The 27,838-nt window shown below is 38.8% G+C and overlaps 1 protein-coding gene across 1 annotated transcript in view; it reads right to left on the reverse strand.

Annotated features, from left to right (window-relative positions):
• The window catches only part of Drp1 (dynamin related protein 1), a 117,178-nt gene that overhangs the window by 72,210 nt on the left and 17,130 nt on the right, over nucleotides 1-27,838 (reverse strand). The window contains exons 3-11 of the mRNA XM_071656136.1: nucleotides 27,404-27,612; nucleotides 27,037-27,247; nucleotides 25,450-25,550; nucleotides 21,977-22,137; nucleotides 21,765-21,782; nucleotides 12,794-12,944; nucleotides 7,870-7,986; nucleotides 7,503-7,601; nucleotides 1,257-1,439 (exon numbers count right to left, since the gene is read on the reverse strand). Of these exons, the coding sequence (XP_071512237.1) occupies nucleotides 1,257-1,439; nucleotides 7,503-7,601; nucleotides 7,870-7,986; nucleotides 12,794-12,944; nucleotides 21,765-21,782; nucleotides 21,977-22,137; nucleotides 25,450-25,550; nucleotides 27,037-27,247; nucleotides 27,404-27,612 (1,250 nt within the window). The remainder of the gene's footprint in view (nucleotides 1-1,256; nucleotides 1,440-7,502; nucleotides 7,602-7,869; nucleotides 7,987-12,793; nucleotides 12,945-21,764; nucleotides 21,783-21,976; nucleotides 22,138-25,449; nucleotides 25,551-27,036; nucleotides 27,248-27,403; nucleotides 27,613-27,838) is intronic.

Below are 27,838 nucleotides of genomic sequence, written 5' to 3' on the forward strand. Positions count from 1 at the left end.
CATCCCACCACTCACTACCCATTCTAATCTACCCATTCTAATCTGCCCACTTCCAACGCCACAAGCATCTTTTGCACAAGCCATCACAGCTTCCCTAAGTACATCCCATTCTTCCCCCACTCCCCTTACATCCTCTGTTCTCACCTTTTTCCATTCAGTACTCAGTCTCTTCTCGTACTTCCTCACACAAGTCTCCTTCCCATGCTCACTTACTCTCACCACTCTCTTCATCCCAACATTCTCTCTTCTTTTCTGAAAACCTCTACAAATCTTCACCTTCGCCTCCACAAGATAATGATCAGACATCCCTCCAGTTGCACCTCTCAGCACATTAACATCCAAAAGTCTCTCTTTCGCATGCCTATCAATTAACACATAATCCAATAACGCTCTCTGGCCATCTTTCCTACTTACATACGTATACTTATGTATATCTCTCTTTCTAAACCAGGTATTCCCAATCACCAGTCCTGTTTCAGCACATAAATCTACAAGCACTTCACCATTTCCATTTATTACACTGAACACCCCATGTACACCAATTATTCCCTCAACTGCCACATTACTCACCTTTGCATCAAATCACCCATCACTATAACCCAGTCTCATGCATCAAAACTACTAACACACTCATTCAGCCTCTCCCAAAACACTTGCCTCTCATGGTCTTTCTTCTCATGCCCAAGTGCATATGCACCAATAATCACCCATCTCTCTCCATCAACTTTTAGTTTTACCCATATGAATCTAGAGTTTACTTTTTTACACTCTAGCACATACTCCCACCACTCCTGTTTCAGGAGTAGTGCTACTCCTTCCCTTGCTCTTGTCCTCTCACTAACCCCTGACTTTACTCCCAAGACGTTCCCAAACCCCTCTTCCCCTTTACCCTTGAGCTTCGTTTCACTCAGAGCCAAAACATCGAGGTTCCTTTCCTCAAACATACTACCTATCTCTCCTTTTTTCTCATCTTGGTTACATCCACACACATTTAGACACCCCAATCTGAGCCTTCGAGGAGGATGAGCACTCCCCACGTGACTCCTGGTATAACGTCCTTATTGCAATAAAACAATGAATTCATTATAGGATATGTTCTGAAACAGTCTAATCTTATCAAAAAGTGCAACGCCAGTCATCCTAATCTGATATCACTTTTATGTGCAAAATTTTATAATCCTATGAGATTTATAATAAATATGCTACTTATAAATATAAGTCACATCAACAAACATTAAGAAATCAAGAAACCTTACCTTGAGCTGGTCCTTGATTTCCTGTTCATAGGTTGATGGTGTATTTCCATGCACACGCCGTACTGGAACATTCCGAGGCTTCTCTTCCTCTGCTACAAGTGTGGAGACTATGGACGCATCTGGGCGGAAATCTGGATGCTTTGTATTGATGTATGCCAGTTCAATTGCCACAAGATTTTCAACCTGATAGAAATGAAGTACATCTTACATTCCAGCCTTACAACCCAGCAGCTATTCCAGTTCTATTTACAATTATTACAACAACTAATGAAGAGAGCAGTACTGAAAATACTATTCATAGTCTAAGACTCTCCATGTTCAGCCTCTTAACCATCAAAATATGCTCATGCAAAGCATGTGAAGCATCTGGGGTAAACCATGGAAAGTACTGTGGGGCCTGGATGTGGAAAGGGAGCTGTGGTTTCGGGCATTGTTACATGACAGCTAGAGACTGAGTGTGAACGAATGAGGCCTTTGTTGTCTTTTCCTAGCGCTACCTCGCACACATGAGGGGGAGGGGGAAATTATTCCACTTGTGGCGAGGTGGCGATGGGAATGAATAAAGGCAGACAGTAGGAATTATGTACATGTGTATATATGTATATGTCCGTGTGTGTATATATATGTGTACATTGAGATGTATAGGTATGTATATTTGCATGTGTGGACATGTATGTATATACATGTGTATGGGGGTGGGTTGGGCCATATCCTTCGTCTGTTTCCTTGCGCTACCTCGCAAACGCGGGAGACAGCGACAAAGCAAAATAATAATAATAAAAAAAAAATGCAAAGGAAAATAGTATCTACAAATATGGAAACATGTATGTACAAATGAATGCATATATGTAGGAATCACTAATATTATCATCATTACTAGCAAATTTGGGCCCTCATCTGCTTGCCCTACCACCCTGGCTATCACACCCATCCTCACTACCACCACATCCTCCCTCACTAGCTGCCACAATCTCTCTCACTACCAGCACACCCTTCCATACAACCACCACTCCCTTCATCTTTGGCTACCACATTCACCCTCACCACCATCCACTCCCTCCCTCACTACCATACCCTCCCTCATCATTACCATTCCCTTCTTACCTGACTACCATACTCTCAATAGCAGATGGCTTTGTTCAGTTGTATGACCAGTCACTCATTTCCCCCTCTCCATACCCCCCATATTGCCAGAACAGAGTCCCCACTGAACAATAATTTTTTCTCCATAAAATACTTCACCACAGCAGCCAGCAATTTCTACTCTGTTAGGAAATGGATGATAGCAACCTGCTACAACTTTTCTCTCCCTATATATGATTCAGTTGTAGCTCTACAAGTCCATCCACTGTCATGTCCATTTCCAGTTACTGTGCCTAAATCACTCCACTTCCTCAAGGGTCTCCCCACTGAAACTCACATTCAGGCCTGTCTTGGTTCCCTGCTAGAAATCGTTACCTTGCTTTTGTTCACACTTACTCTCAACTTCCTCCTTTCACATGCATCCAAACTTAGACACCAGCTTCTGGACCTTCTCTCTCAGATCTGCTAAAAGAGCAGTGTCATCTGCAAACAGCAACTGACTCACCTCCCAGGCCCCATGAATTTACTTCCTTTACTACCACCTCTATAAACAGATAAAAAGCCATGGTGATATCAAATATCCTACATGTAGATCCAAGTTCACTTGTATCCACTCAGCCTTCTTTTGTACTCTTACATAAGCCTTACTCTCTGGATATGACTTTTCACAGCATTCAGTAGCCCTCTTTCCACACAATACATTTGTAACATGTATGTAGCATTTGTATGTATTTGTATGTATGGATTTGTATGTAGCATTTATGGATCTGGAGAAGGCATATGATAGAGTTGATAGAGATGCTCTGTGGAAGGTATTAAGAATATATGGTGTTGGAGGCAAGTTGTTAGAAGCAGTGAAAAGTTTTTATCGAGGATGTAAGGCATGTGTACGTGTAGGAAGAGAGGAAAGTGATTGGTTCTCAGTGAATGTAGGTTTGCGGCAGGGGTGTGTGATGTCTCCATGGTTGTTTAATTTGTTTATGGATGGGGTTGTAAGGGAGGTAAATGCAAGAGTCCTGGAAAGAGGGGCAAGTATGAAGTCTGTTGGGGATGAGAGAGCTTGGGAAGTGAGTCAGTTGTTGTTCGCTGATGATACAGCGCTGGTGGCTGATTCATGTGAGAAACTGCAGAAGCTGGTGACTGAGTTTGGTAAAGTGTGTGGAAGAAGAAAGTTGAGAGTAAATGTGAATAAGAGCAAGGTTATTAGGTACAGTAGGGGTGAGGGTCAAGTCAATTGGGAGGTGAGTTTGAATGGAGAAAAACTGGAGGAAGTGAAGTGTTTTAGATATCTGGGAGTGGATCTGTCAGCGGATGGAACCATGGAAGCGGAAGTGGATCATAGGGTGGGGGAGGGGGCGAAAATTTTGGGAGCCTTGAAAAATGTGTGGAAGTCGAGAACATTATCTCGGAAAGCAAAAATGGGTATGTTTGAGGGAATAGTGGTTCCAACAATGTTGTATGGTTGCGAGGCGTGGGCTATGGATAGAGATGTGCGCAGGAGGATGGATGTGCTGGAAATGAGATGTTTGAGGACAATGTGTGGTGTGAGGTGGTTTGATCGAGTAAGTAACGTAAGGGTAAGAGAGATGTGTGGAAATAAAAAGAGCGTGGTTGAGAGAGCAGAAGAGGGTGTTTTGAAATGGTTTGGGCACATGGAGAGAATGAGTGAGGAGAGATTGACCAAGAGGATATATGTGTCGGAGGTGGAGGGAACGAGGAGAAGAGGGAGACCAAATTGGAGGTGGAAAGATGGAGTGAAAAAGATTTTGTGTGATCGGGGCCTGAACATGCAGGAGGGTGAAAGGAGGGCAAGGAATAGAGTGAATTGGAGTCATGTGGTATACAGGGGTTGACGTGCTGTCAGTGGATTGAATCAAGGCATGTGAAGCGTGCGGGGTAAACCATGGAAAGCTGTGTAGGTATGTATATTTGCGTGTGTGGACGTGTGTATGTACATGTGTATGGGGGGGGGGGGTAGGGCATTTCTTTCGTCTGTTTCCTTGCGCTACCTCGCAAACGCGGGAGACAGCGACAAAGTATAAAAAAAAAAAAAAAAAAAAAATTTGTAACATCTTCATAATGGCATTACTATCATCCCTATCATACACTCTCTCAGTGTGCATAAATGCCAAATACAAACCCCTCTCTTTCTCCAAGAATTCCTAACATAAATTCCTCAAAGCTAACACACTCTTCTAAACCTGAAGCCATAATATTCCTTCCATCAGGTGCTATATGCATGTAACCACACTCTTAATCACCACTTTCCCATACATCTTACCTGGAATACTCAACATAATTATACCTCTGTAATTCAAGCATTAACTTGTATATAACTCTCCTTTATGTAAGGGCACTTCACCTTGGGCTATACAAATGGTGAATAGCCTTAATAGCCAATCAAAAATATTGTCACCTTGAAAAACTCAACAACAATCCCAGCCACTCCCACCGCCTTGCCACACTTCATCTTAAGCTGGATTTTTATCCCTTCCTCCCTTCTCAACAAACTATTAACAACACATACCACCCATCCCAAACACACCACATCTCCCACCCTATCGTTAAGCAAATTCAATACTCCTTCAGAACACTACACCTCTTTTTCACATCATCTTACCTGCCACCACTTCACCAACTGTTCCGTTACTGTTGCCTCCTTTTACTTTGTTTCCCTTCCAGTATTTTCCTCCTTCTAAAGTGATTTTCTTAATCTCTCTGAAGTTCACCTCATCCCTCATTTGCCCTCAACTTCAGCTCCTGAACCTTTCTTCGACCTGCCATTACTTTCCATACTACACCTCCCAATTGTTTGCACTCCTTCCCTACAAATATCCTCCATACACCTCTTTTCTCTTTCTCTAGCAAGATGACTTTCTCATCCTACCACTTATTACCCTTTCTCATATGACCAACTTCCATATATCTCACACTTAACCAACACATGTAAGCACTATGCCCTCTAATGCTCTTCTACTCACATAGATTAATTTACTACCATCTATCAGCCACTCTTCAATCACCCTCTCTTGGTTTCTCTGCAAACAGGCCTCTTTTTCCAAAATCACTCACTTTCACTACTTCTTTCCCATTCAATATTTCTCCTTTCCCTAAAATCACTACAAACTTCCATACTCAAATCAACTTCCTGTCAAATGTGGAGGTACATGAACAAAACTATAGTGCAAATAAATGTGCACTTTTCACTGAACTCATAATGCCATCCAACAACAACGACTCAAACCCTGACTGATTAGACATCCCATCTCTTCCTCAGAAAAGAGGAAGAAGAAATTTTACCCACAACTCTAGTGAGTGTTCTAGGAGATGACAAAAAGGGGAGGGATCTAGGAGGGTGGACATCCCCCTTCCAGTATTTTCACTTTCAAAAAGAAAGGAATACAAGAGAGCTAATTAAGTATTTTCACAAGATGCCTCAGCTTTGTGTACTTCATGCCACCTCAGTAAGGTAGGAAAGGAAACCACTGAAAAAAAAAAAAAAATGTGTCAGGGGTGGGGAACACAAGAAGCGGGAGACCAAATTGGAGCTGGAGGAATGGAGTGAAAAAGATTTTGAGCGACTGGGGCCTGAACATACATGAGGGCGAGAGGCATGCAAGGAATAAAGTGAATCGGAACGATGTGGTATACTGGAGTTGACGTGCTGTCAATATACATATATGTGTATGAGTGGATGGGCCATTCTTCATTTCCCACATCAGTGAGGTAGTGCCAGGAAACAGTTAAAGAATATACACATATACACATGAACACCCATACACGCACATATATATATTTTTTTATCCATATTAGCCATTTCCCGCATTAGCGAGGTAGCGTTAAGAACAGAGGACTGAGCCTTGGAGGAAATATCCTCAATTGGCCCCCTTCTCTGTTCCTTCTTTTAGAAAATCAAAAATGGGAGAGGAGGATTTCCAGCCCCTCCCTCCCCTTTTAGTCGCATTCTATGACATGCAGGGAATATGTGGGAAGTATTCTTTCTCCCCTAACCCCAGAGATAACATATACATATACATAAACATAATTCTTCTATTGTGGGGCCTGGATATGGAAAGGGAGCTGTGGTTTCTGTGTTTTACACATAACAGCTAGAGAATGAGTGTGAACGAATGTGGCCTTTGTTGTCTTTTCCTAACGCTACCTCTCATGCATGCATGGGAGGTGCCATTTCATGTGTGGCGGGGTGGCAACGAGAATGGATGAAGGCAACAAGTATGAACATGTACATGTGTATATATGTATATGTCTGACCTCCTGCCAGTCATTTGCACTCCTTCCTTGCAAGTATCATCCAAATACTTTTCTTTTCTCTTTCACTAACATTTTTACTTATTCATCCCACCATTCACTACTCTTTCTAATCTGCCCACCTCATGCCACACGCATCTTTTGCACATGCCATTATTGCTTCCCTAAATACATCCCATTCCTCACCCACTTCCCTAACATCCTTTGCTCTCACATTTTGCCATTCTACACTCAATTTCTCCAGGTGCTTTCTCACAAAAGTCTCCTTTCCAAGCTCACTTACTCTCATCACTCTCTTCCCAACATTTTCTCCTTTTTTGAAAACCTCCAAAAAATCTTCACTTTTGCCTCGACAAGATAGTGATCAGATATCCCTTCAGCTGCCCCTCTCAGCACATTAACATCCAAAAGTCTCTCTTTTACATGCCTATTAGTTAACATGTAATCCAGTAATGCCCTCTGACATCTCTGCTACTCGCATATGCATACTTATGGATATCTCGCATTTTAAACCAGGTACTCTAAATCCCCAGTCTTTTTTCAGCACACAAACCCACAAGCTCTTTACCAGTGCCATTCACAACAATGAATACCCAATGTACACCAAGTATACCCTCAACTGCCACTTTACTCACCTTCACATTTGAACCACCCATCACTAAAACCTGGTCTCATGCATCAAAGCTGCTGAGATACTCAGCTGCTCCCTAAAACACTTGCCTCTCATGATCTTTCTTCTCATGACCATGTGCATAATGTTTGTGTATTTTCAAAAGCTTGCATATACAAGGTTAGTATTATAAACCTTACATACTGGAAAACTGAAGAGAACAGAGAAGAGTGAAAATAAACTTAATATGTATCAAAGGAATATCAAATAAAATTATACTGCACCATTGAATTGGTTGGTGGAAGGCGTCTTCGTAGCAGCTGTGTGACAACATCCACAATTTTTTCATGAAGTTTTGGAAAACGCAGCATTTCTTGTTGAACCTATCGATGAGTAAACACAATTTAGTTTCAATATCAAAAATAGTTATTTGCCCTTAAGATGGCTTCATAATGAATATAAAATTAATAAACTGTAATAATCACATTCCACTGTAGTAAATTTTCCAAAATCTATCACAAATGTGCAAACAAAATGTACAGTAACGTTCACATGTCCAATGTTGCATTATATCAAATTATACATTGCATACTTTCATTCCTTCATAAAGACAGATCAATCAAGGACTCTGCAATGTGTGAAATATATTACCTCTGTTCCACAGAACTGAATTATTCTCTGCATCTCCTCATGGACTAACTCAACACAGCGCAGAGATGGTTCTTCTAAACGACGAATCTGTCTCTTCACCAACAGTTCAAATGAAACCTGTTGACAATTCAAAAATGATAAAATTTTTCTACACCTAAGTGTCTTTCCCACTTTAGATAGGCAATACCAAGAACAAACAAACAATGGCCTTACTCTCATACTTCCACTTTCTGCTGTCATATATACTGTAAGAGAACCAGAGACTACCATCCATGGTCTAGCTCTCACATCAAACTTTCCTTGGATTACTACATTTGTCCAGGTTCAGCCCAACGACAGTGAGTCATGCCCCAAATATATACATCACTCCAACTTATTCTATGTAATGCATGCCTCTTGCCCTGTTGTGTTCAGGTTACATACCCTAAACCCTCCTTCACATTATCCTTCCACCTCCTCATATCAATTTTCTTAAGGGATATACGAGTGATATTACGAAATATAGTGACAATCTACCACACATCTGGCTAAATGACAGATTAAAAAACAGAACTCGAATGAGACCTTAAGAGCAATATATGCAAAAACACAAATTGGAAGGAAATCAGTAACTGAATTTATGCCACAGAAAATGTGAAACAATAGAAGCAAGTAAACCAACCATAAAAAAAAAATACAATTACATGCAAGACATTCATTCTAATTCATCTGCACACCAACATGAAACAACAAAATCAAATTACCTTTTGCAAATGATATCATTCTCATCAAGGACACTTAAGTTAACAAAACTACCGTCTAATATAACAACTTAAAGAAACTCATTCATTTCCCGCATTATCACACGAGGTAGCATTAAGAACAGAGGACTGAGCCTAGGAAGGAAAACCCTCACTTGGCCCCCTTCTCTGTTTCTTCTTTTGGCAAATAAAAACTGGAAGGGAGATTTCCAGCCCCCAGGTCCCTCCCCTATTAGTCACCTTTTACAAAATGCTGGGAATAATAGGAAAGTATTCTTTCTCCCCAACCCCTAGGGATATATATCATTTCTTTTTTCACGCAGGAGGGTGAAAGGCGTGCAAGGAATAGAGTGAACTGGAACAATGTGGTATACCGGGGTCGACGTGCTGTTAATGGATTGAACCAGGGCATGAGAAGCATCTGGGGTAAACCATGGAAAGTTCTGTGGGGCCTGGATGTGGAAAGGGAGCTATGGTTTCAGTGCATTACTACATGACAGCTAGAGACTGAGTGTGAACGAATGCTGCCTTTGTTGTCTTTTCCTAGTGCTACCTCGCGCATATTTGGGGGGAGGGGGTTGTTATTTCATGTGTGGCGGGGAGGTGATGGGAATGAATAAGGCCAGACAGTAAGAATTATGTACATGTGTATATATGTATATGTCTGTGTGTATATATATGTATACATTGAGATGTATAGGTATGTATATTTGCATATACATGTATATATACATGTATGTATATTTGTATATACATGTGTATGTGGGTGGGTTGGGCCATTTCTTTCATCTGTTTCTTTGCGATACCTCGCTAACGCGGGAGACAGCGACAAAGCAAAATAAATAAATAAATAACATAATCGCTGTTTCCCGAGTCAGAAAGGTAGCCGCAGGAAACAGACAAAGAATGGCCCCTCTGCTCATATGCATGTATATATACATAAATGCCCACATATGCACATGTATACACATTTATCTATTATACTTAATCGTTGTTTCCTGTGTCAGCAAGGTAACGCCAGGAAACAGATGAGGAGTGTCCCATACACTCATACACACATATATGTACATAAATGCCCATACACGCACTTATACATACATATACATATCAACATACACAGACATATACATATATATGCATGCTTCACATGCCCTGGTTCTGTCCACTGACAGCACATTGACCCTGGTATACCAAATCATTCCAATTCACTCCATTCCTTACATGCCTCTCACCCTTCTGTATGTTCAGGCCCCGATCACTCAAAATCGTTTTCTTTCCATCCTTCCACCCCCAATTTGGTCTCCCACTTCTCCTTGTTCCCTCCACCTCTGATGCATATATCCTCTTTGTCTATTTTTCCTCACTCATTCTCTCATGTGACCAAACCATTTCAATACACCCTCTTCTGCTCTCTAAACCAAACTTTTTTTTTATAACTACACCTCTCTTACCCTTTCATTACTTACTCAATCAAACCACCTCACAACACATATTGTCCTCAAACATTTCATTTCCAACACATCCACCCTCCTCTATACAACCATATCTATAGACCATGCCTCACACCCATATAACATTACTGGAAATACTATTCCTTCAAACATACCCTTTTCTGTTCTCCAAGATAACTTTCTCTCCCATACATTCTTCATCACTCCCAGAACCTTCACCCCCTCCCCACTCTGTGACTCACTTCTGCTTCCATGGTTCCAGCCACTGATAAGTCCACTCCCAGATATCTAAAACACTTCACTTCCTCCAATTTTTCATTTCAAACTTTATTTTCTTTTACCTTTTATTACTTTGTTGCTGTCTCCTGGGTGAGCGAGGCAGCGCAAGGAAACAGAAGAAAGAATGGCCCAACCCACACACATACACGTGTATATGCATAAACGCCCACACACACAAATATACATACCTATACACTGAAACGTATACATACAGATACATACACAGACATATACATATATACACATATCATATTCATACTTGCTGCCTTCATCCATTTCCGGTGCCACCCCACCACACATGAAATGGCATCCCCCTTCCCTGCACGTTTGCAAGGTAGAGCAGGAAAAGACAACGAAGACCACATTCGTTCACACTCAGTCTCTAGCCTGTCATGTGTAATGCACCGAAACCACAGCTCCCTTTCCATATCCAGGCCCCACAAAACTTTTCATGGTTTATACCCAGACACTTCACATGCCCTAGTTCAATCCATTGATAGAACATCGACCCCGGTAAACCACATCGTTCCAATTCACTCTATTCCTTGCACGCTTTTTACCCTCCTCTATGTTCAGGCCCCAATCGCTCAAAATCTTTTTCACTCCATCACCTCCAATTTGGTCTCCCACTTCTCGTTCCCTCCAACTCTGATGCATATATTCTCTTAGTCAATCTTTCCTCACTCATTCTCTCCATGTGACCAAACCATTTCAATACAACTTCTTTGGCTCTCTCAACCACACTCTTTTTATTACCACATACCTCTCTTACCCTTTCCTTACTTACTTGCTCAAACCACTTCACACCACATATTGTCCTCAAACATTTCATTTCCAACACATCCAACCTCCTCCGCACAACCCTATCTATAGCCCATGCCTTGCAACCATATAACGTTGTTGGAACAACTATTCCTTCAAACATACCCATTTTTGTTCTCCGAGATAATGTTCTTGCTTTTCACACGCTCTTTAACACTCCCGAAACCTTCGCCTCCTCCCCCACCCTGTAACTCACTTCCACATCCAAGGTTCCAAACGCTGCTAAATCCACTCCCAGATATCTAAAACACTTCACTTCCTCCAGTTTTTCTCCATTCAAACTTACCTCCCAACTGACATGTCCCTCAACCTTGCTGAACCTTAATATAATAACCTTACTCTTATCAACATTTACTCTCAGTTTTCTTCTTTCACACACTTTACCAAACTCAGTAACCAGCTTCTGCAGTTTCTCACACGAATCAGCCAACACCGCTGTATCATCAGCGAACAACAACTGACTCACTTCCCAAGCCCTCTCAACCACAAAAGACTGCATACTTGCCGTTCTCTCTAAAACTCTTGCATTCACCTCCCTAACAACCCCATCCATAAACAAATCAAACAACCATGGAGACATCACACACCCTTGCCGCAAACCAACATTCCCTGGGAACCAATCACTTTCTTCTCTTCCTACACATACACATGCCTTACATCCTCGATAAAAACTTTTCACTGCTTCTAGCAACTTACCTCCCACACCATTCAATCTTAATACCTTCCACAGAGCATCTCTATCAACTCTATCATATGCCTTCTCCAGATCCATAAATGCAACATACAAATCCATTTGCTTTTCTAAGTATTTCTCACATACATTCTTCAAAGCAAACACCTGATCTACACATCCTCTACCACTTCTGAAACCACACTGCTCTTCCCCACTATTAACATAAATACTGTAAAAAAAAATATAGGTGGTTCAATAGTGTACAGTTTAGAAATTTTCATTCCAGGGAGGTTAGTGGTTGGGTGTCTCAAGGTTCAAAAGGTTTATCTCACATGATCAAAGATGCAGTCAGTTGAATTCTCTCTATGTACATCTTTTCACAATCCTTCTCAGTATGTTCTTAAAAAATGCATGAATTAACGATTTTCTACATATTCAGAGAGAATATAGAAAAAAAATTGCCTAGCCAACTCAAGAGTCCCAGTGAAATGTGAATGTGACAAATAGGCAAAGCAGAATAATATTTTAAGTATTATTTGGCATGTTATTTTCATTATATAACATTTTGTGCATATTTCATGTTTTTTTACCTACAGTCACTAATCCCTTACTTACATGGAAATGGTTCTCATGATACAGCATGACATGACACTGCAAGATACTAGTACCTACCTTGTGCTATAACCAGACCCTACTGTATATCCCCTTGCTTCCAATAAAAAAAATCAGTACTAAAATGCTTCAGTTCTACTTCCTGATCTAATTTCTCTATATCATTCCCTACAATTCTTTTGCTTCCATATCTCCACATTTGTTGCTCATCTTGCACTATATCTACAATCTTTTCTCATTTGTACATATCTGTAAACTAATATAAAAAAGTTCAAGCTGATCAATTGTTCATCTAAAATGTTACTAAAAAAAAAAAATTACTGCAAAATGCTAAAAGGGTGATTTACCTCAGGTACAAATAGGGCAGGTCTTGGTCCAGTAGCATTTCGAATTGCTGTAAGAATGTCCATTTGTGTAAGCCCAGCCAACGGGTGAATGCTGTCTAATGTGCGGCCAAATGTTTCATGAAAAATGTAACAGATACGGGCACCACCACATCTGTTTGAAAATGAGGAGTTATGTCAATCACAATAAACAATGGGATATCCACTATTTGTATGTCCCAATTTCAAACAACCAATTCTTAGAGATCTAAAATACTTCAAAAAATCTATTTATGGCTCAGTAACCTTCTTTTATCTTTTCTACAATCCTACTATGTAACTTACCACATATTCAATGAACGCTTATCTCCCTGTAATCATGAAATATGTTTTTACTCAAATTACCATCTACTGTAGAACAATCCCTGCCTTTATTCAGTTTTCAAGTAAAGGATTGTTTTTCACTGAGCCAAAACCACTTTTCAAATCTACGTAAAAGAGGCTTCAGTCCTCAATAACTAAGTCTCCAAACCAATTACAAAGCTGGCTCTTTCATTATTTTCTGACACGATCTCATTTCATCTATTATGTCTTCCTCTCCTTATATTTTCCCAAACACTTACATTTCTAATAACCACATCTAAGCTTCAGCCCTAATAATCTTTTTTTTTCATATTTGATTGCTGTTTCCCAAGTTAGAAAGATAGTGCCAGGAACACATGATGAAAGGCCATATCCACTCACCAAATTTACAGGGGCAACATGCTATCAATGAGCTGAAGCGGGGACTGTGAAGTAGTAGGGAGAAATCACAGAGAGGACTATGAGACCTGATTGTGGACAGGGAGCTCTAGTTTTGGTGCATTATACATGACACCAAGTAAGTGGATGTGAGCAAATGAGGTAATTTCTTCATCATCATGCATTCAGGGAAGCAGTGATGGCTTACACAAAAGATGCAAGTGGCATGAGAAAGGTAGGAGGTGGGCAAATTAGAATGGGTAGTGAGTGGTGGGATGAAGAAGTAAGGTTGTTACTGAAAAAGAAAAGGGAGGCGTTTGGATACTACTTGCTGAGAAGTAGTGCAAATGACTGGGAGATATATAAAAGAAAGCAACAGGAGGTCAAGGAAAAGGTGCATGGGCTGAAAAAGGGGGGAAATGAAAGTTGGGGTGAGAAAGTACCATTAACTTATAGGGAGAATAAAAAGATGTGGTTTTGGTGCATTACACATGACAGTTAGAGATTGAGTCTGAATGAATGTGGCCTTTTTGACTTTTCCTGGTGTTACCTTGCTGGAGAGTGGGGGGGTTTGCTGTTTCCTGTGTAGCAGGGTGGTGGCAGGAATGGATGAGGGCAGGAAGTATGAATATGTACATGCGTATATATGTATATGTCTGTGTATGTATATGTATGTAAATGTGAATAAGAGCAAGGTTATTAGGTACAGTAGGGTTGAGGGACAAGTCAATTGGGAGGTAAGTTTGAATGGAGAAAAACTGGAGGAAGTGAAGTGTTTTAGATATCTGGGAGTGGATTTGGCTGCGGATGGAACCATGGAAGCGGAAGTGAATCATAGGATGGGGGAGGGGGCGAAAGTTGTGGGAGCGCTGAAAAATGTGTGGAAGACGAGAACGTTATCTTGGACAGCAAAAATGGGTATGTTTGAAGGAATAGTGGTTCCAACACTGTTATATGGTAGCAAGGCATGGGCTATAGATAGAGTTGTGTGGAGGAGGGTGGATGTGCTGAAAATGAGATGTTTGAGGACAATATGTGGTGTGAGGTGGTTTGATTAAGTAATGAAAGGGTAAGAGAGATGTTTGGTAATAAAAAAGAGTGTGGTTGAGAGAGCAGAAGAGGGTGTTTTGAAATGGTTTGGTCACATGGAAAGAATGAATGAGGAAAGATTGACAAAGAGGATATATGTGTCAGAGGTGGAGGGAACAAGGAGAAGGGGGAGACCAAATTTCATGGTGAAAGGATGGAATGAAAAAGATTTAGAGCAATTGGGGCCTGAACATACAGGAGGGTGAGAGGCGCGCAAGGAATTGAAACGATGTGATATACCGGGGTCGATGTACAGTCAATGGACTGAACCAGGGCAGGTGAGGCATCTGGGGTAAACTATGGACAGGTCTGTGGGGTTTGGAAGTGGATAGGGAGCCATGGTTTTGGTGCATTACACATGACAGCTAGAGACTGTGAACAAATGGGGCCTTTTTGTCAGTATTCCTGGTGCTATCTTGCTGAAGCAGGGGATAGTGATGCTGTTTTCCTGTGGGGCAGGGAATGGATGAAGGCAAGCAAATATGAATATGTACATGTGTAAGTATATGTATGAATATTCTGATATGTATATGTGTGTATATGTTGAAATGTATATGTATGTATAAGTTGAAATGTATATGTATGTATAAGTTGAAATGTATATGTATGTATAAGTTGAAATGTATATGTATGTAAATGTGAAAAAGAGCAAGGTTATTAGGTACAGTAGGTTGAGGGACAAGTCAATTGGGAGGTAAGTTTGAATGGAGAAAAACTGGAGGAAGTGAAGTGTTTTATATATCTGGGAGTGGATTTGGCTGCGGATGGAACCAAGGAAGCGGAAGTGAGTCACAGGGTGGGGGAGGGGGCAAAGGTTCTGGGAGCAATGTGGAAGGAGAGAACATTATCTTGGAGAGCAAAAGTGGGTATGTTTGAAGGAATAGTAGTTCCATCAATGTTATATGGTTGCAAGGCATGGGCTTTAGATAAGGTTGTACGGAGCAGGGTGGATGTGCTGAAAATGAGATGTTTGAGGACAATATGTGGTGTGAGGTGGTTTGATCGAGTAAGTAATGAAAGGGTAAGAGAGATGTGTGGAAATAAAAAGTATGGTTGAGAGAGCAGAAGAGGATGTGTTGAAATGGTTTGAACACATGGAGAGAACGAGTGAGGAAAGATTGACAAAGAGGATATATGTGTCAGAGGTGGAGGGAACAAGGAGAAGTGGGAGACCAAATTGGAGGTGGAAAGATGGAGTGAAAAATATTTTGAGTGATCGGGGCCTGAACATGCTGGAGGGTGAAAGGTGTGCAAGGAATAGAGTGAATTGGAATGATGTGGCATACCAGGGTCGACGTGCTGTCAATGGATTGAACCAGGGCATGTGAGGCATCTGGGGTAAACTATGGACAGGTCTGTGGGGCTTGGAAGTGGATAGGGAGCCATGGTTTTGGTGCATTACACATGACAGCTAGAGACTGTGAACAAATGGGGCCTTTTTGTCTGTATTCCTGGTGCTATCTTGCTGAAGCAGGGGATAGTGATGCTGTTTTCCTGTGGGGCGGGGAATGGATGAAGGCAAGCAAATATGAATATGAACATGTGTAAGTATATGTATGAATATTCTGATATGTATATGTGTGTATATGTGCATATGTGGACATTATATGCATATATGCTTATATGAGTGGATGGGCAATTCTTCGTCAGTTTCCTGGCGCTACCTTGTTGGCGCAGGAAATGGCAATTATGTATAATTGATAATATAAATAATAATGTACATGTGTATATTTGTATATGTCTGTGTATGTATATGTATGAATATTCTGATATGTATATGTGTGTATATGTGCATATGTGGACATTATATGCATATATGCTTATATGAGTGGATGGGCAATTCTTCGTCAGTTTCCTGGCGCTACCTTGTTGGCGCAGGAAATGGCAATTATGTATAATTGATAATATAAATAATAATGTACATGTGTATATTTGTATATGTCTGTGTATGTATATGTATGTATAAGTTGAAATGTATATGTATGTATAAGTTGAAATGTATATGTATGTATAAGTTGAAATGTATATGTATGTATAAGTTGAAATGTATATGTATGTATAAGTTGAAATGTATATGTATGTATAAGTTGAAATGTATATGTATGTATAAGTTGAAATGTATATGTATGTATAAGTTGAAATGTATATGTATGTATAAGTTGAAATGTATATGTATGTATAAGTTGAAATGTATATGTATGTATAAGTTGAAATGTATATGTATGTATAAGTTGAAATGTATATGTATGTATAAGTTGAAATGTATATGTATGTATAAGTTGAAATGTATATGTATGTATAAGTTGAAATGTATATGTATGTATAAGTTGAAATGTATATGTATGTATAAGTTGAAATGTATATGTATGTATAAGTTGAAATGTATATGTATGTATAAGTTGAAATGTATATGTATGTATAAGTTGAAATGTATATGTATGTATAAGTTGAAATGTATATGTATGTATAAGTTGAAATGTATATGTATGTATAAGTTGAAATGTATATGTATGTATAAGTTGAAATGTATATGTCTGTGTATGTATATGTATGTATAAGTTGAAATGTATATGTATGTATAAGTTGAAATGTATATGTATGTATAAGTTGAAATGTATATGTATGTATAAGTTGAAATGTATATGTATGTATAAGTTGAAATGTATATGTATGTATAAGTTGAAATGTATATGTATGTATAAGTTGAAATGTATATGTATGTATAAGTTGAAATGTATATGTATGTATAAGTTGAAATGTATATGTATGTATAAGTTGAAATGTATATGTATGTATAAGTTGAAATGTATATGTATGTATAAGTTGAAATGTATATGTATGTATAAGTTGAAATGTATATGTATGTATAAGTTGAAATGTATATGTATGTATAAGTTGAAATGTATATGTATGTATAAGTTGAAATGTATATGTATGTATAAGTTGAAATGTATATGTATGTATAAGTTGAAATGTATATGTATGTATAAGTTGAAATGTATATGTATGTAAATGTGAATAAGAGCAAGGTTATTAGGTACAGTAGGGTTGAGGGCAAGTAAATTGGTATGTTAGTTTGAATGAAGAAAACTTATAGAAAGTGAAGTGTTTAAGATATCTGGGAGTGGATTTGGCTGCGGATGGAACCAAGGAAGCGGAAGTGAGTCACAGGGTGGGGGAGGGGGCAAAGGTTCTGGGAGCAATGTGGAAGGAGAGAACATTATCTTGGAGAGCAAAAGTGGGTATGTTTGAAGGAATAGTAGTTCCATCAATGTTATATGGTTGCAAGGCATGGGCTTTAGATAAGGTTGTACGGAGCAGGGTGGATGTGCTGAAAATGAGATGTTTGAGGACAATATGTGGTGTGAGGTGGTTTGATCGAGTAAGTAATGAAAGGGTAAGAGAGATGTGTGGAAATAAAAAGTATGGTTGAGAGAGCAGAAGAGGATGTGTTGAAATGGTTTGAATACATGGAGAGAACGAGTGAGGAAAGATTGACAAAGAGGATATATGTGTCAGAGGTGGAGGGAACAAGGAAAAGGGGGAGACCAAATTTCAGGGTGAAAGGATGGAATGAAAAAGATTTAGAGCAATTGGGGCCTGAACATACAGGAGGGTGAGAGGCGTGCAAGGAATAGAGTGAATTGAAACGATGTGATACACCGGGGTCGATGTGCTGTCAATGGACTGAACCAGGGCATGTGAGGCATCTGGGGTAAACTATGGACAGGTCTGTGGGGCTTGGAAGTGGATAGGGAGCCATGGTTTTGGTGCATTACACATGACAGCTAGAGACTGTGAACAAATGGGGCCTTTTTGTCTGTATTCCTGGTGCTATCTTGCTGAAGCAGGGGATAGTGATGCTGTTTTCCTGTGGGGCGGGGAATGGATGAAGGCAAGCAAATATGAATATGAACATGTGTAAGTATATGTATGAATATTCTGATATGTATATGTGTGTATATGTTGAAATGTATATGTATGTATAAGTTGAAATGTATATGTATGTATAAGTTGAAATGTATATGTATGTATAAGTTGAAATGTATATGTATGTATAAGTTGAAATGTATATGTATGTATAAGTTGAAATGTATATGTATGTATAAGTTGAAATGTATATGTATGTATAAGTTGAAATGTATATGTATGTATAAGTTGAAATGTATATGTATGTATAAGTTGAAATGTATATGTATGTATAAGTTGAAATGTATATGTATGTATAAGTTGAAATGTATATGTATGTATAAGTTGAAATGTATATGTATGTATAAGTTGAAATGTATATGTATGTATAAGTTGAAATGTATATGTATGTATAAGTTGAAATGTATATGTATGTATAAGTTGAAATGTATATGTATGTATAAGTTGAAATGTATATGTATGTATAAGTTGAAATGTATATGTATGTATAAGTTGAAATGTATATGTATGTATAAGTTGAAATGTATATGTATGTATAAGTTGAAATGTATATGTATGTATAAGTTGAAATGTATATGTATGTAAATGTGAAAAAGAGCAAGGTTATTAGGTTCAGTAGGGTTGAGGGGCAAGTAAATTGGTATGTTAGTTTGAATGAAGAAAACTTATAGAAAGTGAAGTGTTTAAGATATCTGGGAGTGAACTTAGCAGCGGATGGAACCAAGGAAGCGGAAGTGAGTCACAGGGTGGGGGAGGGGGCAAAGGTTCTGGGAGCAATGTGGAAGGAGAGAACATTATCTTGGAGAGCAAAAGTGGGTATGTTTGAAGGAATAGTAGTTCCATCAATGTTATATGGTTGCAAGGCATGGGCTTTAGATAAGGTTGTACGGAGCAGGGTGGATGTGCTGGAAATGAAATGTTTGAGGACAATATGTGGTGTGAGGTGGTTTGATCGAGTAAGTAATGAAAGAGTAAGAGAGATGTGTGGAAATAAAAAGTATGGTTGAGAGAGCAGAAGAGGATGTGTTGAAATGGTTTGAATACATGGAGAGAACGAGTGAGGAAAGATTGACAAAGAGGATATATGTGTCAGAGGTGGAGGGAACAAGGAAAAGGGGGAGACCAAATTTCAGGGTGAAAGGATGGAATGAAAAAGATTTAGAGCAATTGGGGCCTGAACATACAGGAGGGTGAGAGGCGTGCAAGGAATAGAGTGAATTGGAATGATGTGGCATACCAGGGTCGACGTGCTGTCAATGGATTGAACCAGGGCATGTGAGGCATCTGGGGTAAACTATGGACAGGTCTGTGGGGCTTGGGAAGTGGATAGGGAGCCATGGTTTTGGTGCATTACACATGACAGCTAGAGACTGTGAACAAATGGGGCCTTTTTGTCTGTATTCCTGGTGCTATCTTGCTGAAGCAGGGGATAGTGATGCTGTTTTCCTGTGGGGCGGGGAATGGATGAAGGCAAGCAAATATGAATATGAACATGTGTAAGTATATGTATGAATATTCTGATATGTATATGTGTGTATATGTTGAAATGTATATGTATGTATAAGTTGAAATGTATATGTATGTAAATGTGAAAAAGAGCAAGGTTATTAGGTACAGTAGGTTGAGGGACAAGTCAATTGGGAGGTAAGTTTGAATGGAGAAAAACTGGAGGAAGTGAAGTGTTTTATATATCTGGGAGTGGATTTGGCTGCGGATGGAACCAAGGAAGCGGAAGTGAGTCACAGGGTGGGGGAGGGGGCAAAGGTTCTGGGAGCAATGTGGAAGGAGAGAACATTATCTTGGAGAGCAAAAGTGGGTATGTTTGAAGGAATAGTAGTTCCATCAATGTTATATGGTTGCAAGGCATGGGCTTTAGATAAGGTTGTACGGAGCAGGGTGGATGTGCTGAAAATGAGATGTTTGAGGACAATATGTGGTGTGAGGTGGTTTGATCGAGTAAGTAATGAAAGGGTAAGAGAGATGTGTGGAAATAAAAAGTATGGTTGAGAGAGCAGAAGAGGATGTGTTGAAATGGTTTGAACACATGGAGAGAACGAGTGAAAAGTCACTTTAATAGCTGGAGAGATTTAGTGTAAAAAAATGCAGTCACACACAGGCAGAAAAAACATCACAAACAGAAACAAAATGTACAGACTACAACAATGCACTGACACCAGTAAAAAAAAAATTGGTCTTTCTCAACTAGCTCTATGAATTGCAGTGGTTTAATAATACAAGGAGAATGAAGCAATGAAAAACTGCATGTTTATAGAGAATGATAACAATGATTACTAAAATAAAATCTTTGTTCACAATGGGTTCTATTGAAATGAAAAGGGAAAAGTCAAACTGCAGTTATCTAGGAAAAGTTATCTTACCAAATCACATAAAAAAGAAAAAAAAGGCATGGAGAATACATCCCTCTTTCATTATCTGCCTTGTCACCCAAGCTAGCTACCAAGATTTTTCACATTTCCTTTAAATGTCACCATTCTTATTTTCTTATTGCCACTATGAATGGCTAACACTGGCCACTATCCCCCAGCATCTGATGCATTCAATATTGGACTAGAAGAAGGTTAACCATGAGAATCTTTATTATTTTATCCTGAACTAATACCAATCCATTATCTTTGTTGTATCAACTCATATGTTATCTACGTATAAACATGCACAGCTCCAAGACAAGTGCCATCTATTAGTGGAATATAAAATCAAAACTTAAGTTTTCAGTTAACAATTTTCTTTAAAACTTTACACAGGCATTTGAAATTCCCTGGCCCTCCAAGGAATGTGACTTTTTCAAGTGAATAACAATCTTTCTCTTGTCACATGAAAGAAAATCATATTACTATAAAATACAACAAACAACCAAGCGAAAGGCCTCAACTTTCACCAGGAGAAACAAACATGAAATCAAAACTTCTGGAGGAAGTGCACAAAGAGATAACTTTAAGAGATAAAAAACCTGGTGTCATATTTTGAATGATAAAACTTTATTTGCATAGTGTTATTATACTACTCATTCTTTCCATCATTAAATAAATTTTGATTATCAAATAGATTATCATCTTGAATGCATAACTCCTTACTGCTACTGAGCAAGTACCATTCAGTGCCATTTCACTATGTAATTTTATGTAACATCCTCTCTGCACCATGGCTGAAAGGTAACTGAAGAACTGATGAGTAAATGTTGTATGAGGAGGCCTTAAACATCTTACTCATCCTTGACAGATCAACTGAAACTAAACTACAGGCACAAAAACACAAACTATGGATCAGCATGATGTTCCCTTTATCAGACAACAAAGACCTGCATGAGGTCTGGTTAATGTACTTGTAACTGGAGCTGTGGGTCCAGGACTATCCTGAGAATCACAGTATGACAGTAGAAGAAGAAGTAGAAGAGATGAGCATTTCGATTACATTCTCATTTCAATATACTAAGAATGACAAACCTTTAGCTCAGGGAGGCAGTCTCTGATGTGGTGCATTAGCAGTCTGTTAAGGGTCTTGGCCAGATATGGGGTTCCATTACGGTTTGCTAAAGTTGGATATCTCCTTTGCAGGAAAGCAGCCTCATCAGCCAGTGCTTGCTTTATCGACTGAAGATAAAAAGAATTGAGTGTGACTAAGATCATGGGTACTCCTATAGTTTCATGATATATTTTAGTATCCTTTCTGGCTTCTAAATAATTACAAGCCATGCTCCCAGGAAAATAGTTCTATATCCTTATCATCTTTAACTGTTCCCATTCACATTCAAGCAGCCCCTCACTTCAAACTCACATATTCTCAACTCATGATTACCATGCCAGAGTACACAAAGGCTTCCGCTCTATCACAAGGGAATATAAATTTTTCACTTTGTAAACTAAGCTGACCAATCAAATGATTCTGACACCACTGTACACAACCAAAAATTCCGTCTTCTAGTCCGGTATTTCCAATTTGGGAATTGGCTATCGAGTATGTTGCATATACAATATAACCATACCATCATAAAAGGTTTTCTCTCATGAATCTTTCTAATGTTTTTTCCACATTAAATATTTTTCTCACCCTCATTCTTTAATCTAATTACTCTCGATTCTAAATTTACTCCATAAGAAACATATTTCTAATCAGTACTTTCTTCACTTACCCAGAACTACAAAGAGAAAAATTTCACATTCATCATTAGATTTGGGACAAGCTTTGCTCCGTAAACTTTTTGTACACTCTACACTTAATATCTCTCCACTCACCAGACTTCTCAGTGCCTTGTGCATTTATCTTCCTTTTAAAACCACTATCAACTTACATTCTCTCAATCCATCTTACAGATCATCATTCAGAAATATCTAACACCATTTACAACCTCACTCACAATGACATTACAATACAATTCTTATTTCCTTCAAAAGCAAGAACCTTGCTCTTACCGATATTCATTTCATTCCTTCTCTTACAAAACCCATCCTATGCAGCTCCTCTAATTCAGCTAATGGAACAATATCATTTACATACAATAACTGTTTTCATACAATAACTTGTTACATACAATAACTTATTTTCTGTTTCACCCTGATTCAGCAGTACACCGCAATCATGCCACCTCATTCTCTTCTCATTCAATCCCCTAACCATAAAGAACAAAAACCATGGTGACATTACACAGCCTTGGTGCACACCTATGTGATAAATTTCAGAGCCCTCACTCATATCAGCCTTTACTCTAGTATAAGCACTATTTCCACTACAAAAGCCTTTAAAAGCACTAAAGTTTTTCGTGCACACTTCAGATAGGTGGAACTTTCATATGTCCTTTCCAATCATCTTCATTAAATGCTTTTTCTAAATCTTATATGTTGCATCAATTTTCTTCCTTATCTATGGAATGTTATCCACACTCTGCCTAAATATAAAATCCTGGCCCTATGAACACACTTTCCTTCCTAAATCTAGCTTGTTCTTTGTATATGGAGGTTCAATAATCCTCTTACTGAGACCAATCTCAATTCAACGGACTATCTTACCAACCATGCAAAGATGCTCCAATTGTGCTTACAGTAATGTTAACTCCTTTTATACTACACCATAAAAATCATTAACCTCCTCTAATCATCAAAAACACATTCACCTTTCCATGCCAGCATATATATGAGACTTGCACACAGTTGTAAACAGAGGTGCACAATCTAGCTACGTCTATGAAATTCATCTCAGGCAAGGTTAAATAGGTAGCTGAAATGTCATATAAAAATCCAACACTACTATGCAAACACAAAATCAGAAACTAAGCCTTGGAACATTTACATATCATAGTCAAGTGGAGAACTGGTGAAATAAGTAAACCCAAAATCTTTGCACAAGAATGTCATCATGCAGCTGGTTCCATCTTCACACCTCCAATGAATGCTAAAAATAGTACTTCCACGAACTTTGATCAAATTATGACATGATTTACCAAAACTCGTACGGGTAAAAAAAAAAGTTAAGCGGTGAGATGATGAGGGCTTGTGTACAAAGAAATGTGGCAATGCAACTAGAGTTGACTGAATTGTAGATAAATTTCTTATGGAAACAGTTGCTGTTGTTGATGGGGTAGTTACGATTTTCCAATGTATGTATGAATCATGGTAACGCGCCTATAGATGGGTGGAATGCATGACTAGTCCCACTGAACAAAGGCAAGGGGACAAAGATGAGTGTTTAAATCACAAAGGTACAAGTTTGTTGAAAGTACCTGGAAGACTGTATAGAAGTGGTGATTGAGAGGGTGGCGGCATGCACAGAGAGGGGACAAGAAGAAATTTAAGACCAAATTACAGGTGAAAGGATGGAGCAAAAAAGATCATATGAAGCAGCTGGGGGTAAAGTCTGTGGATTGAGGATTGTGGCTTTGTTGCATTACAGAAGACAGCTAGAGAATAGTTGTGAGCAAATGAGACCTTTCTACATCTGTTCCTGTGCTACCTTGCTCATGCAGGAAATGGTGAACAAGCATAAAAAAAAATCATTACTAAACATGCAGAAGGGTGCAAGGTGTGCATGGAATAAAGTGAATTGGAACTATGTGGTCAATGTACTGTCATTAGGCTGAATCAGGGCATGAGAAACGTCTAGTGTAAACCATGGAAAGGTCTGGATGTGGATAGAGAGCTGTGGTTTCAGTGCATTACAAACAATAGCCTGTGTATGGATGTGTGCCGATGTGGCCTTTCTTCATATTTCCTAGCACTACCCTGCTGACACGGGGTGGAGATCAAATTTGGGGGAGAAGAGAAGAATGTATATGTTATCATTTCTTTTATGTATTTATGCTGTTTCCTGTGGGACACATTAGAGTCAGAAATGGATGACCACCAGCAAGTATGAGTATGTACATGTGTATGTTTGTTTGTTTGTTTGTTTTTTCATACTATTCACAATCTCCCACATAAGCAAGGTAGCATTAAGAACAGAAGACTGAGCCTTTGAGGGAATATTCTCACTTGGCTCCCTTCTCTGTTCCTCTTTTGGAAAATTAAAAACGCAAGGGGGAGGATTTCCAGCTCCCCACTCCCTCCCTTTTAGTTGCCTTCTACGACACACAGGGAATACGAGGGAAGTATTCTTTCTCCCCTATCCCCAAGGATAAGTATATGCATATGTATGTGTGCATATGTACATATATATGAGTATGGGTGTGGATTCGTCTTTCTTGTCAGTTCCTGGTGCTATCTCACTATTGCGGGAAACAGCAAATCACATATGAAAAAATTATCACTAACATACTCATAAAAACCTAAAGTTAAAGAACATGATAAAGTATTGTTAGTTATCATAACTTGCTCTATATCAAATGCATAAGCCAAATGACAAAAGTAGAGGTAAAAATTAAAGATTTTACATCTTCAGTAAATTCAGAGAGGTGAGTAATCACTTAGTTTTACCTTGCTATCAATGATGTCTTGCTGTGATCTATTAACTACACCAATGATGCCCAGTTTTACAGGTATAACACGACCACACAGAGTATCAATGGCATCAGTCCCTGAAACATTAAAGGGTTTAGTATCTATCAGTAAAAAACTTTATTCCAAAATCAAATCAAAATAAGTTAAATGAGCAAAGCAAACTGACTGGTCACATTGCAAAATTAATAGCAAAAAAAAAGGGTAGAGCATTTTTGCATGGCAAACAATGAAACATCTGACACTGAAGAGGTAACCAGAACAATCTCAGCACCTAACTCATAGAGAAGGAACTAGTAATTTTCTTTTATTAACATACAAAAACAACTTTTCAAAAATAGGTACTTAAAAGGGGCTGTACCTGAACAACATGAAAGAAGGGGTGCACTGTTTAAATTGTGTAAGGCAAGAGATTTATGGAACAAGTCAGAAGGAAACTGAATAGAAAGGAAATGAAGTTAAAAAATACAGAAAAGGAAATATTGTGGTAATGGAAAGAAGAAACAAAAAGAAGTGAACGTGAAAGTGTGTTTCTGTGCATATAGAAACTAAGTAAAATAATGTGAGATTAAGCATAATTGAATCATTATGCTGTTGATGATTAAACAGAAAACAGGAAAAATCTATTTCAAGTCAACAAACACACATAGAATTCAGCAAAAAAAAAAGATAATGAAGAGAAGTTTTGGATTACCAGACCTACACTGGGTAACAAAGCCACATACAAAGAAATGGTGGTGGTGATAGACAAAAAATGTGATGCTTACTGAAAGGCTATCCAGTATAGCAGTGTTGTGGCAAAAAAAAAAAAAAATGGAATGAAGTCCGGTAGATCTGAACATAAAATATATAAGTTAGCATTAAAGGTCTAAATCAATTCATGGAGATCAGCAACTACGCTCAGGATATGTAACTTTAATATACATCACCTTAGCATGATACTAATGGCTTGGTTCTGTATTTCATAAGTGTAATTAGCAGAATAAAATACAGTAAACCATGGAAAGGTCTGTGGGGCCTGGACATGGATAGGGAGCTGTGGCTTTGGTGCATTACACACGACAGCTAAAGACTGAGTGTGAACAAATGTGGCCTTTTTTTGTCTGTTTTCCTGGCACTACCTCACTGAAGCAGGGGGTACCGATGCTGTTTCCTGTGAGGCGAGGTAGTGCCAGGAATGGATGAAGGCAAGCAAGTATGAATATGTGCAGGTGTATATATGTATATGTCTGTCTATGTGTATGTATATGTATGTACATATGTTGATATGTAAATGTGCGTGTATGGGCGTTTATGTGTATCTATGTGTTTATGAGTGGATGGGCCATGCAAAGCATCCAAGGAAAACCACAGAAAGATCTGTGGGGCCTGGTTGTAGATGGTGAGGTGTCATTTTGGCGCATTAAATATGACAGCTAGAGAATGGATGCAAGTGAATGAGGCATTTTCTTCATCTATTCCTAGTGTTACTTTGATAACATGGGAAACAGTACACACATACGGAAGAAAAAGTAAAAAAATTAACACTTTCCACCACCACAGAATTGCTTTTAACACACAACATACCAGCATCCATCAGGTCCAACTTTGTGATGACAGCCAGGGTTCGTCGCCCATCGGGATCCACTTCTTTGGCCATCTTTAGACTCTCAGATGTGGCCATGTCCATATTTGCTGAACTCACTGCCAGAATTATGGAGTTAGGGTTCCCAATATAATACAGAATCAATTCACGAATCTGAGTTTCAATGTCTTCTGGTTGGTCACCAACTGGTACCTACAAATCATTAAAATACAAAAAGTGAAACAAATTAGAGCTAGACTAAAAAAGTATTTCATTTAGTAATACTGTCATCCATGCTTAATCAAAAGCACTCAAAAATCTTCCATTGTATTCAAATAAATAGTCAGATCTAAAGCCTCTGACCCTTACCTTGGTCAACCCTGGCAAATCCACAACAGTTAAATTCACAACTTTATCAGAAAATATCCTGAGTCTGATTGGTTCACCACAGATTGCCTTGTTGTGCCCAGCCACTCTAAAAGTCTCATGCTCAATTTCTTCCCGCACCTGATCAAAATCTGTGTAAATCTTATCCTTCATGTGAAGAAACTGTGCCCACTCCGGCAGGTCCAGAGTACCTAAAAAATCAGAAGAAAAATGGCTTTAATTTTCTAAAAATCATTATCTCAAATTTATTCAAATATAATCTTTTGCTCTATTCATCTGAATCAGACGAGAACTGGAGATTTCCTAACCATCTTTTCAGCCAATACTAAGTACAAGCAATTAAGTACAATCATTTTTGTTTACAAGGTGGCTGCCAGCAGGTGGGATAAGAACTGAAACATATTTTACCAGACTAGT

The sequence above is a fragment of the Panulirus ornatus genome, chromosome 62 (genome assembly GCF_036320965.1).
Source record: "Panulirus ornatus isolate Po-2019 chromosome 62, ASM3632096v1, whole genome shotgun sequence".
Classification (NCBI taxonomy): Eukaryota; Metazoa; Arthropoda; class Malacostraca; order Decapoda; family Palinuridae; genus Panulirus; species Panulirus ornatus.